Source organism: Dendropsophus ebraccatus, chromosome 10 (genome assembly GCF_027789765.1).
Source record: "Dendropsophus ebraccatus isolate aDenEbr1 chromosome 10, aDenEbr1.pat, whole genome shotgun sequence".
NCBI lineage: Eukaryota > Metazoa > Chordata > Amphibia > Anura > Hylidae > Dendropsophus > Dendropsophus ebraccatus.
In genome coordinates this window covers 106,550,312-106,562,875 of record NC_091463.1, presented here as the reverse complement: position 1 = coordinate 106,562,875, position 12,564 = coordinate 106,550,312, and the positions used below count along the sequence as shown (strand labels likewise).

Genomic DNA, 12,564 nt, shown 5'->3' with positions numbered 1-12,564 from the left:
GGGGTCCTCTGCGACCTTTGAGACAACACCTCATAGTGTACCCCTATAAAATATATATATTGTATTTATGTTTTCCTGTTCTGTGCTGAAACCCCCATTTATGTGGTGGAGACATCAAGGAGCATTGCAAACCTCAGAGGGGGTCTTTGTACTAGAGGTTTCCTCTAGCTATTTCTCTGGCTTATAATCCTTCCTTTCCCCATGTATGTAAACTGTGTTTCTTTCTTTTTATTTTTATAAATAAAAATTCTACATAAAATGGACTGGCAGCAACGCATATTAAAGGGGTATTCCTCTCAGGTAATATACATGTGGAACCAAACACAGCTACGTCTGTATTCCTCCATCTTGATTCCAATAAATAGATACCTTATAAAATATACCCAAGATGGCCTGCTATTAAATATATTTTCTAAGGTCTATTTCTTACACTAGCATCACCGAGTGCAAAAACAGCCGGCCAGGGATACTGTTTGCATACGCCATCTTGGAAGGGTGGAGACTGAGAGAAGCTCATAAAGTTTTTTTTGTGACTTCGCCAGAAAGCAGCAGGTTCAGAACTAGAGGGAGGAGACTGAAAGGGTAATGAAAAGTATGCAATTAATTTTTACTCTTGAGAAGGGGGGGAATGATTCAGCATGTATTGTACCTGAGGGGAAATACTCCGTAATGGTGCGTTCACACCTACAGGATCTGCAGCTGATTTTCTGCAGCAGATTTCATTTAAATAACTGAACACAGCATCAAATCTGCTGCAGATCCTTTAGGTGTGAACGCACCCTTAATGTGACCATTCCATAGCCTGGCGCAGTTTCAAATAGTGCTGCCTCGCTGTCACCGGCACAGGTACACATAGTGCTGCCACCGGCACAGGTACAGACCCCCAAGTGATCAGGAGGAGCGCAACACTTCCCACTGTCGGTCACCTTGGTCCAGCACACCTGTAGAGTTTGTGTACCCCATAGACTGTGAGTGAAATTCACTCCAGCACACTTCTCCTTACTCATTCTCCTGATCGGTGAAGATCTTGACCCTGAGTGATGAAACTTTTTTCCTGATGACAGTGCCCATGTAATTTCCTTGTTCAGAAGCAGAAGTGATCTGTGTGTCCTTTGTGCTTTCTCTTTCAGGCTGTTGCATCTATGAAAAGCCAAGGGCATTTGGAGAAAGCTCAACTGAGAGTGAAGATGATGATTGCTGTGAAAGTGCTCACTGTATCAGAGGCCACAAAAAGCGGACACCTGGGGGCCAAGAGACACCACCACCGAGCCACGACAGTTCTGGCAGCATGCAGCACTGAGACATGGCAGAAAAGTGACCAAGTGCATCCTAAACATTGCCGTTTCTTGCGACCGCCTCCTATATTGTAACTGTCTCTTACTTCCTGACTGACAGTCACAAAGGCAGAGAGATGTTTCTGTATTTGTGTCTTTGTATAGAGATGCAGTGGCTGAGAGTCCGGGGTGTCAGTGTAGGGCAGTTGTTAACTTGGCAGGCAAGACTCCATCATTTCACAGGTCGGCTGCCATTCTCACATGTATACTTTCTCCCTGTCTTCACCTCTGCTGATGTCATGGCTCATCTGATGGCCTTTAACTCATTGAATGTACATGCATGGCGCCCCCATCCTCTGCTGATTTGAGGCAGCTACCACAAATGCTTCAGACCAGTATAGTATAATATGTCCTGCTGAATGTATTTAATGAGATTCCTTAGATCAGCTTTATCTAAATGATATTGCAAGAACCACCAAGAAATGTAACCAATTTAATTTATTGCTATCAAAAGGACAGTTACTCCATAAGTTTTCCTTATATTCAGCCTATTATTATCTTTTAAAGTTGGGTGATAAATATGACTACTGTGATGTAAATGTCCATTTACATCACAACTACCATTATAGTTCTGATAGAGGTTACCACCTGCCTTCCCACACTCCTAAGCCATAGGTGTGTTAGTAATGCAGTCATAGAGAGATGCTCTTCAGAAGTCTGGGAATGGGAAATTTATAGTTTTTAAATGGGCTTTTTGCAGGGTACGTGGACTCCACAATCCCTAGTTAAGGGATGGGGGGAACCTTTTGGCCCTTCAGCTGTTGCTTAACTAACCTTCCCATTATGAAGGTAATTGTAGTTTTGAAACAGCTAGAGAATGTACCCCCCTTCTGGCGCTCTTTGTTGGGATTTCTGTTGATCACCAGCAGAACTTAGTTTTGACAAGGGTTGTCCAGCTGGGACTACCGTTTTATTGGTGGTGACGTTGCTGGTCACCCACATTTCCTAAATTCCTGGAAATACACATACGTTGCAATAGAAGTGTTAAGAGAAGAGGATGACTCAAGGACTTTAATTTCCTTATTCATTTTAAAAGTTTATACTTTACAATAAACAAAGATTTGTTCCAAGACCCAATGCAAGTCCTCACATCCCAGCCACTTCCTGGATACAGGTATGTGGCCATAAGGTGGGTGATGCCTTACATTGTGCACTGGTGGCATGGCTGTTTAATAAGACCATCTTGCTTTCCTCATCCCATTACTTCTGTGATTTCTTCTCTCTGCACTTTGTACATATCCGAACGTTTAGGTTTCTTGAGATTTACACAGCTATGAAGTTGAGCTTCAGTGATCCTAGAGACCCTGATAGCATGGGTTCCCTCAATATTATTGTTCCACTTGCTCTTTATAGAAATCTGTATATTGTGTTTTTTGTTTGTTCTTGAAATTAAAAGATTTTTGTTTGGTATTTTTTTTTTTGTTAAGTTTGTTGTCCTATACTGGCATGTAGACACATATTCCCTTTGCAGATTGTCTTGTTTATAAGTCTGTTTTGTGTATCCTGCTTCCATGCAGATCTATGTGTCTCCATGGTTACAGACTACAGATAAGGCCCTGTGTATAGTCAGATCCCATATTTGTGCTTTACTTCAATCCTCCTGATTATGCTTGATGCGTGTGTGTGAGGCCTAAGGTTCTCTCCATGCCATCTCACTCAAGCATTGCATACTTACCATCAGTGTTACTCTGTGATCTGGTGTTGGTACAGATGATCTTTATTTTGCACTAACAGTGTCACAAAGGCTGGTCTGTGAGTCTTTCTGCACACGTCTTGCTCTTTGGCCACCGCTCTGTCTTCAGGCATTTTCCAGGAGAAAATACAGGCAATACTATAGGCTGGTTGATGTTGGCAAATGAAGCCACCTTAGGCAGGAATCCTGGAAGGAACCTAAGGATAACCTTGTCTTGGGAAAAAATCACGTATGGAGGTGCGGAGCCAAGGGCTTGAAGTTCTCCAACTCTCTTAGCAGAGGTAATGGCTAGTAAAAGAGAAACTTTCAATGTTAACTTGAAGTCTACTTCCTCCCAAGGCTCAAAGGGAGGAAGACACAGGTGTCTCAACACAAAGGATTAGTCCCATGGGTCTACCTGCTTTACCAGGTTAGGCCTAGTTTAGCCTTAACAAAATTCTTTACCTCCAAGATCTGAAAAAAATGTGAGTTTAGGTGTGCAGAGAGGGCTGCTATCTGCACCTTGATGGAACTAGGTTTTAATCCTTTATAGAAGCCTTCCTGTAAAAACTCCAATGACTGTGGAGTAGAAGGTTTAAGTCCATCAATACTCCTGCTTGCACACCAATCTTGAAAAATCTTCCAAATACGTGCATAAGATTTATTTGTAGTGCTACTATGAGCGTGAGAAAGGGTATACTATACCTACTCAGAAAAACGAGTCTAATACGGTCCTCTCAGTCTTCTAGCTGTCAAGCTGAGACTGGAAAGATTCCTGCACAGATGTTGACCCTGGGATATTAGATCCGGATGCAAAGGTAACCTCCAAAATTCCCCTCTGCTCATATTCATGGGCAGGGTGAACCATGACCTCTTCGGCCAGAAGGAAGTTATTATTATTACTGACGACTGATCTAGACTGATCTTCATCAAACTCTGGGAATCATGGCTATGGGAGGAAAGATATACGCCAGCTGGTATGTCCATGGTATTGTCATTGAGTCCACTACCGTGGGATTGTCTGCCCTGTAAAGGGAGCAGAAATTCCTCAGTTTGGCATTTCTTGCTGATGCCATGAGGTCTCTCTGAGGAAGCCCCCACCTCTCGGTTAACTGAACGAACACTCCTTGAGAGAGACCATTCCCCCGGGAATGTCAGGCTTCGACTCAGTCGATCCGCCAATGTATTGTCGACACCCCTGATATGAATGGCAGAGAGTCTGGTTATTCTGGTTTCTGCCCAACAGAAAATCTTCTCTACCTCTCTGAGGAGAGAAGGGAATCTGGTACCTCCCTGTTTAGGTACGCCACGCAGGCCATGTCATCCACCCGGATTCTGACTGCTCTCTGTAAAATAAGAGGAGAAAAATAAAGAGCTGGGTAAATCGCTCTGAGCTCCCTCACGTTGGAGGGCAGAGCGGATACATGTTGACTCCAAGATCCTGATCATGATGAATGTCAGATGAGCTCCCCAACCTGTTCCTGCAGCATCTGTCGTGATGGTCACCCAGTGTTCTGAAATTAAAACTCCATGTTTGATTTGTCTCCACCACATCAGAGAATGTCTTGTTTGAGTCGATAGAACATGCATCGCATCCAAGTCCTTCAGTCCTCGGTTCCATACTGTTAGTGCTTCTCTCTGAAGAAATCTCATGTGCCATAACACCCATGGCACCGCGTCTGCAGCTGAGGCAAGGAGCCCTAGAAAGCGCATTAATGTTCTTATGGATACCTGACGAGGAGGAATTAGGAATTAAGTCTGATTTCTCTATGTTGATGAGCCAACCTAATTGTTGAAGTATGTCCTGGACATAGTTCAACTGAAAGGGAACCATTCACCCCGTGGCCCCCGGCAGAAACTGACATACAGTGACATAAAGGTCAATATACTTACCACATCGCTCCCGGTCCCGTCCCGGATCCCGTTGTTGACACGGAGAAATCGCTGATTCTTCTTCTCCCGCCCATTATGGTAATGAGCTGAGATGAGTCCAACGTCCATAGGAAACGACGGACGAGTCCAACTTATTCATGAGGTCCTCTTCTCGTCGCCGCCCATCCACGCCTCCTGGAACTTGATTGACGTCTTCAGTCTTCTGCCGAATTCCCGCACAGGCGCCGATGCGATGGTCTCGTCACCTCTTCTGCGCCTGCGCGGTAAACAGGATACGTGGTCGAGCCAATCGGCGCACGCGCAGTAAACAGTGAAGCTGCGGAGCGGCTTTAATTGTGAACTGCGCATGCGCCGAAAACGACTGTCACGGCGCCTGCGCGGGATCCGGCGAGAAGAAAGAAGACGAGGAGGAAGAGGACCTGGCGTCAATCAAGTGTCGGAGGCGGGGAGAAGGCTGGATTTCGGACCCGGCGGCGCTCATTACCATAATGGGCGCGAGAAGAAGAATCGTCGATTTCTCCGTGTTAACAACGGGCTTCGGGACGGGACTGGGAGCGATGTGGTAAGTATACTGACCTTTATGTCACTGTATGTCAGTTTCTGCCGGGGGCCACGGGGTGAATGGTTCCCTTGAACTCTCAGAAGATCGCCCAGGTAAGGGATAATCCTTATCCCCTGTAAACGGAAGCGAACCATCATGGTGAAAACAAAGGGTGCGGAGGTATTCCGAATGGAATGACTTTGAATTGTAAGTGTCTTACCTTCCCCTGGATTTTGATGGCGATTCTTAAGAATCTTCTGTGAGCCTTCAGAATCGGTACATGAAGACATGCATCCTGAAGATCTATTATGACCATAAAATCTCCCTCCTGGAGGATAGATTTTACCGATCTTATGTTCTCCATGTGGAACGTCTTCTTTACGATGCACCTGTTGTGATATCGCAAATCTATAATAAGCCTCCACTTTCCGGATGGCTTCGGCACTAGAAACACTGGGGAGTAAACTCCCTGACCGAGCTCAGATAGAGGAACATCCTCTAGAGCCTCTATGGAAAGGAGGTGAAGAATTTCTGTCTCTAGGACTAAGGCTGCATTTCCACGTTCCGTGATCCTGACTGCATGGAATGCATGTACCGGAGTCCCCCCGTGCCCGGACAGCATCTGTAATTAGATGCTGGGAGCGGGGGAAACTGTATTCATAAGCGCCGCGCTGTAGTAACAGCACCGCGCGGCTGCATCATTACAGCACTGCGCTTATGAATACAGTCTCCCCCGCTCCCAGCATCTAATTACAGATGCTGTCCGGGCTTTCTGGCTTAAGATTTCTTGACAGAAGAATCTTGGAGGAGGAAGAGATAATAAATGAAGGACATAACCATTTTGAAAAATATTAACACCCAGTGATCTTTTCTTAATTCTTCCCAGGCAGGAAGAAACAAACTTAAGACGCCCCCCACTGGACTGCTTCTGGCGTCAGAAGTCTGGTTTCTTGTTGGTGTCCTTATTCTGCTGCTTCCCGGTACCTCTTCTGGAATAGTTTCTTCCTCGACCTCTGTAAAAAATTTATTATCTGAAAATGACCATAATCCTACAACCATAAAGTAATATACTCACAGGCTTGGAGTAGAGGGAGAAATACTCTGTTTGGTCTTTATCTTAGGACACGGGCGGCGATTCTCATTAGCCGCTAAAGTCTTTTGCACATAGTCCTTGATCCATACAACTACATCCTGAACATCAGGCTCCTCATAGGTTTAGGTCTGCATGAAGGACAGCGTACTGAAACACATAGGCATTATAAATATTTTTATGAAAGAAAGGATGAATCTTATCTGGCAAAACTTATCCCCCTACGGTATCCATAGCCGTCAGGTAGAGTCTCACACTCGGCACATGAAGTGCTTCCTTAGAAGGTCTTTTGCCAGCAGCACGACTGGTCTCCATTTCAGACATCTGCAAATAATCAATGGATTACAATACATATAAACCACTAGCCTGGCTAGAGTGATACCGGAAAGAGACACTAGGTGGCAGCAACACTTGCTTTTAAGTATATAGAAGAGAGATCACAGCACTTTGCACAGATTATTTCTATTACATCCGGATGAGCCACAGAAAATCCTTCCACAGTAAGACAGCCAGACCTAGAGGTAGCAACAGCTTACCTTCTGCCTTATAAATGAACACACAGCTAATTCGGCGTGCAGAAAGCGCGCGCTGCTGCCGGACCCCAGAAGTGACATCACGCCGACGCCGCAGTGCTGAGACGCATGCAGCACTGATGCGTTCCACAGTCAAACGCGACCGGAAGAGACGCCAGCGGCTCGGGTGACACGCAGAGTGCGTTCCAAGACGCACTAGGTAAGAAAAACTTAAAAGCTAAGACCTGCAGAAGCAAATATCAGGATACTACCTGGACACCGACTCCAGTGGCATCCCAGCAATCATTACCTGGAAAGAAAACCTGAATGCAACAGGTAAACAAGCATAAAAACGGAGGAGGGACAAAGTCCCCTAGGGCTAACAGCAACGAAGTAAAAAAAAGACTCAGGTCTAGGGGGAGGTGGAGCCTATTTATACCTCATGGAGGAGGGGATTAATATTTAATTGTTCTTTTTTCATTAAATATTCCTTCGTCCCAGGGGAAATGGGACGTAAGGGAAGGAGACTGTTAAAAGTACAGAGAAGCCTAAACCTGCTCCTGCTAGGAAATGCATAGATCGTAATGCGAGGCTCTCTTCCTCATGGCGGAAGAATATTTGCTCTGCCTGTGTCAATGATATCAAATAAGACAGATCTTCTTTCCTTTCTGAGATTAAGGAAATGATGAGAGATGAGATTAAAGCATCTCAGGCTGCTGCAGCAGTTCCACCTCCTGCTCCTTCTGCCTCTGCTCCCATAGAGCCTGCTACACAGGCTCCTCCTGCCTCAGCTTCCACCATAGAGACTGTTAGACCACCTGATTGTGACTTCAGGAGAAATGAGGAAGCGTCTTCCTTTAAAAAAAAAGATCTTGAAAACTTGGTTGAAGTACCCGAGATACACACAGGTGGCGAAAGTTACTAAGAAAACAACTTTGCCGTTTGAGGACTCTTCTCAGCTTAAGTATCCAATGGATCGGAAGGTGGAAAGTCCTGGGAGACGGTGTCTTATTCTTTAAAAAATAACATCGCCGCATCTTGTGTCGCCATGCCATGCATGTTTGGAGTGGTAAATTTGAAGATCACCTAAGAGACAAGAAAACGTCTAGGGAACAAATTATTGATTCTCTTTCTGTCCTTAGAGATGCTGCAGCATTCTTAGCGGTCTCCACAGCAGATTCTGTTCGTGTAGCAGCCAAGGATGGCGCTCTTACCAATGCCGCATGAGGAGCCCTATGGTTGAAGAATTGGTCCAGTGACAATATTTCAAAATCTGTAAAGGAGGTCAGTATGGTGCGGTGTACTGTAATGGAGGAGAGTGTGGTGCGGTGTACTGTAATGAAGGAGAGTGTGGTGCGGTGTACTGTAAAGGAGGTGAGTATGGTGGGGTGTACTGTAAAGGAGGTCATTATGGTGCGGTGTTCTGTAAAGGAGGTCAGTATGGTGCGGTGTACTGTAAAGGAGGTCAGTATGGTGCGGTGTACTGTAAACAACGTCAGTATGGTGCGGTGTACTGTAAAGGAGGTGAGTATGGTGCGGTGTACTGTAAAGGAGGTGCGTATGGTACGTGTACTGTAATGGAGGTGAGTCTGATGTGTACTGTAAAGGAGGGGAGTGTGGTGCGGTGTACTGTAAAGGAGGTGAGTGTGGTGCGGTGTACTGTAATGGAGGTGATTATGGTGCGGTGTACTGTAAAGGAGGTGAGTGTGGTGCGGTGTACTGTAAAGGAGGTGAGTATGGTGTGGTGTACTGTAAAGGAGGTGAGTGTGGTGCGGTGTACTGTAAAGGAGGTGATTATGGTGCGGTGTACTGTAAAGGAGGTGATTATGGTGCGGTGTACTGTAAAGGAGGTGATTATGGTGCGGTGTACTGTAAAGGAGGTAAGTATGGTGTTGGATACTGTAATGGAGGTGAGTGTGGTGCGGTGTACTGTAATGGAGGTGAGTGTGGTGCGGTGTACTGTAATGGAGGTGAGTGTGGTGCGGTGTACTGTAAAGGAGGTGAGTATGGTGTTGGATACTGTAATGGAGGTGAGTGTGGTGCGGTGTACTGTAAAGGAGGTGAGTGTGGTGCGGTGTACTGTAAAGGAGGTGAGTGTGGTGCGGTATACTGTAAAAGAGGTAAGTGTGGTGCGGTGTACTGTAAAGGAGGCGAGTATTGGGTTTGGATACTGTAATGGAGGTGAGTGTGGTGCTGTGTACTGTAAAGGAGGCGAGTGTGGTGCTGTGTACTGTAAAGGAGGCGAGTGTGGTGCTGTGTACTGTAAAGGAGGCGAGTGTGGTGCTGTGTACTGTAAAGGAGGCGAGTGTGGTGCTGTGTACTGTAAAGGAGGCGAGTGTGGTGCGGTGTACTGTAAAGGAGGCGAGTGTGGTGCGGTGTACTGTAAAGGAGGCGAGTGTGGTGCGGTGTACTGTAATGGAGGTGAGTGTGGTGCAGTTGTGGATGACAAACAGCGGATATAGGGGCCTATTCCACTGAGCGAAAAGCGGTCCGATTCGGCTGATTATTGGTCCGTGGAATAGAGAGAATGATCAGCCGATGTTCGTGTCATTGGATGATCGTTCCTTTAGGTTCAGACATAAAATCATCGGTTGTCACCCGCGCATTGCTGCGTGGAATAGTGGGCGGCTGACGATTTCACAGACATCATACATTACTTGTCCGGGCTGCAGGTCTTCTTCTCCCGGTCCCGCACCGCAGCAGCTTTGGAGCGGTCTGTCTGAACTGACAGACCGCTCAGCCAGTCACTAGCCGGGACCTCCGCGGCCAGTGATTGGCTGAGCGGTCTGTCAGTTCAGCGCGGGACCAGGAGAGAAGGAGAAGACCTGCAGCCCGGACAGGTAATGTATGAAACAAGGGCTGCAAGCAGGGCCGGCATCAGCACCCGGCTTACTCGGGCAAGTGCCGGGTGCTGACGCCGGCCCTGCACATTGATAATGACAGCTACAGGGTAAAGGACCTGCCTGTCTGTTGCCGAGCCATGGGGAAGGACCTGTGGTGACATAAGGGGGGCGGGGCTGAGAACGGGAGAGGATGCTGGTGGATGAAGGACCTGTGATCATTGTCATGTGGCGGGGGCTCATATATACCTCCCCTCTGTATGCTGGGAGTTCTCTTATATCTCCTATAATGTCTTCTGATCTCCCATAACAGGCTGGACATGCTGGGAGTTGTAGTCCTCCTAGATTAGGTGAGTATGATTTTGTTTTTTTAATTTTCTTGTGTTGAGGGAGAGCAGGGGGCATCTATTTCGGGTCATTACTATGGGGAGCAGGGGGCATTACTATTGGGGCAGGGGACATTTACTATGGGGCAGAGCAGGAGACATTACTATGGGGCAGAGCAGGAGACATTACTATGGGGGAAGAGCAGGAGGCATTACTATGGGGGCAGTGGACATTACTATGGGGGCATGGCGGGGGCATTACTATGGGAACAGAGGGCATTTTTACTATATGGAGGGCACAGCATTGGGACATTATTACTATATGGGGGGCACAGTACAGAACCCACAAACCTCCTTACTTTACTGCACATGACACCAAGCAGCAGAATTACTACTGTATGGGAGCCTATGGGTGGGGAAAAGGGAAGGAAGTTGCTAAAAATGTGCGGAGCCTAAGATGTTTGTCTCACAGGTCCCGAAGAGATGAATTGTAGCTTGAAGAAATCATCATGGTGGTCTGGGCCAGATGGAGAGGAAACGGATAGCGATCGAAGAAGACCTTACCTGTGAGTCACTGAATTATATTTTTTTTCGGTATTTTACTTTATTTGGTAGGTGTGCCCCGAGGTGTGCTATACAAAGGGGCCAGCTGAGTCTCTCTCGACCAAGGGCCCACAAAAACTTGGAGCCGGCCCTTGCTGCAAGGACATCGGTAACGATGTCCCTGCAGTCCTCGCTAAATGATAATCGGGCCGTGGAATAGGCCCAGTAAATGAGCGCCGATCTAGCAGATTGGCTCTCGTTTACATCGTTATTGGGCCCTGCTCGGCCCTAGGTATATGACCCATAGTGTAGTGTGAAGGGGAGTGGGATCTGCTCTCGGCGCCCATGCGGCACACCCTGGATAAGCTATGCTCAACTTCATCTAAAAAGGAAAATAACTATTTTATTACTTTACAAACAGCAGAAGTCAGTCCAGTCAGGCCGGGGGTCCTTCTTCCCGCTATCACCCGTCTGCAGCTGTGTACTTTGTACCACACATTCCCTTTAAGTGGTGGGGACCCCTTGTGCTGCCATGTTGGGTCTATGCTTACAGTTTATGTACATGAGCTCTCAGCCTTGACATTTCCACCAAGGTGATTGAAGATTTGTCTTCTAGAAAACACTCCGACTTCACAGACTCCATCTCTGGACCACAGTGGTACTTCCCAAGGGATTCATAGGAGTGGGAAGTCGCAGGTGATCGTGGAACAAGATTCTTAAAGGAGAAAAACCACATTCCCTTCCATGTCCAAATATCAGACAGCAACACAAGCAGAGATGATAGAGAACCATGTCACCCATGTAATAATGAGGTCATTCTATATGCTGAGCGCATGTGAAAGCGGAGGAAGGAACATAGTATACTAAAAAAGTGATTCCCCCCCCCACTACACCGAAGGCAATAGGAGAGAGACTGTAGTCACCCTCAGGACAACCCCCCCCTTATAATAGCCGATAATTATGCAATAAAGGAACAGCTGGAGTGTAATGAAGAGCCACTGTAGTTCTCCTTTAAGTGACTGCTTATTGTATTCAGTCATTATATCCGTGATACATACGTAGTCATTGCTTCACCCCCGAGGGTGAGGGGCTTCATCACACGCTTTGGAAGAAACTTTATAGAGATCTCTTTATTTTTATATCTTTAGTTTGACAATGTAATAAAGCTGTAAGGCCTCAAACCTCTGGTCTCTATAAACATTCTGTTCTATTTGATCCATCCCTGGAGGCTCCCCTGGATATTCTCTCATAAAAATGCTCTGCATGCATTCTGCCATTATAAACAACAGTTACCATGACTTAAAGGGGAACTCCAGGTAGAGGTAAAAAAAAAAAAAATCTGCTCCAGAAGCATATAGCATTACTAAACTGCCTAACCCAGTTCTGAAACTACCAAAAATCCAATTGTTTTGGGGGTCTTTGTTCTGTATTTTCTGGCTGTACTTCCTGATTGCGCAGTTGTACACATTACTACAGGTTCCAGAATGCAATGCTTTCCCTCAGCTGTTCCTCACAGTTCTCCACCCTGCTCAAATCTGTTCACACATTGCAGTTTCATTGTGTTACTGAATTATTTGCAGAACTTTATCATTTCATTGTGGTCCCCCCACACAGCACGCTGTATTCTCTACCTGTAACACCACACAGCACGCTGTATTCTCTACCTGTAACACCACACAGCACGCTGTATTCTCTACCTGTAACACCACACAGCACTGTATTCTCTACCTGTAACACCACACAGCACTGTATTCTCTACCTGTAACACCACACAGCACGCTGTATTCTCTACCTGTAACACCACACAGCACTG

General features: G+C 46.4%; 1 protein-coding gene across 2 annotated transcripts in view; it reads left to right on the top strand.

Moving 5' to 3' along the window:
* The window catches only part of PPP1R11 (protein phosphatase 1 regulatory inhibitor subunit 11), a 28,397-nt gene extending 25,653 nt beyond the window's left edge, over positions 1 to 2,744 (top strand). For both annotated transcript variants that reach the window (XM_069985814.1, XM_069985813.1), the window contains exon 3: positions 1,131 to 2,744. In XM_069985814.1, coding sequence (XP_069841915.1) covers positions 1,131 to 1,300 — 170 coding nt within the window. In that variant the 3' untranslated portion in view covers positions 1,301 to 2,744. The remainder of the gene's footprint in view (positions 1 to 1,130) is intronic.
* Positions 2,745 to 12,564: the final 9,820 nt, after the last annotated feature.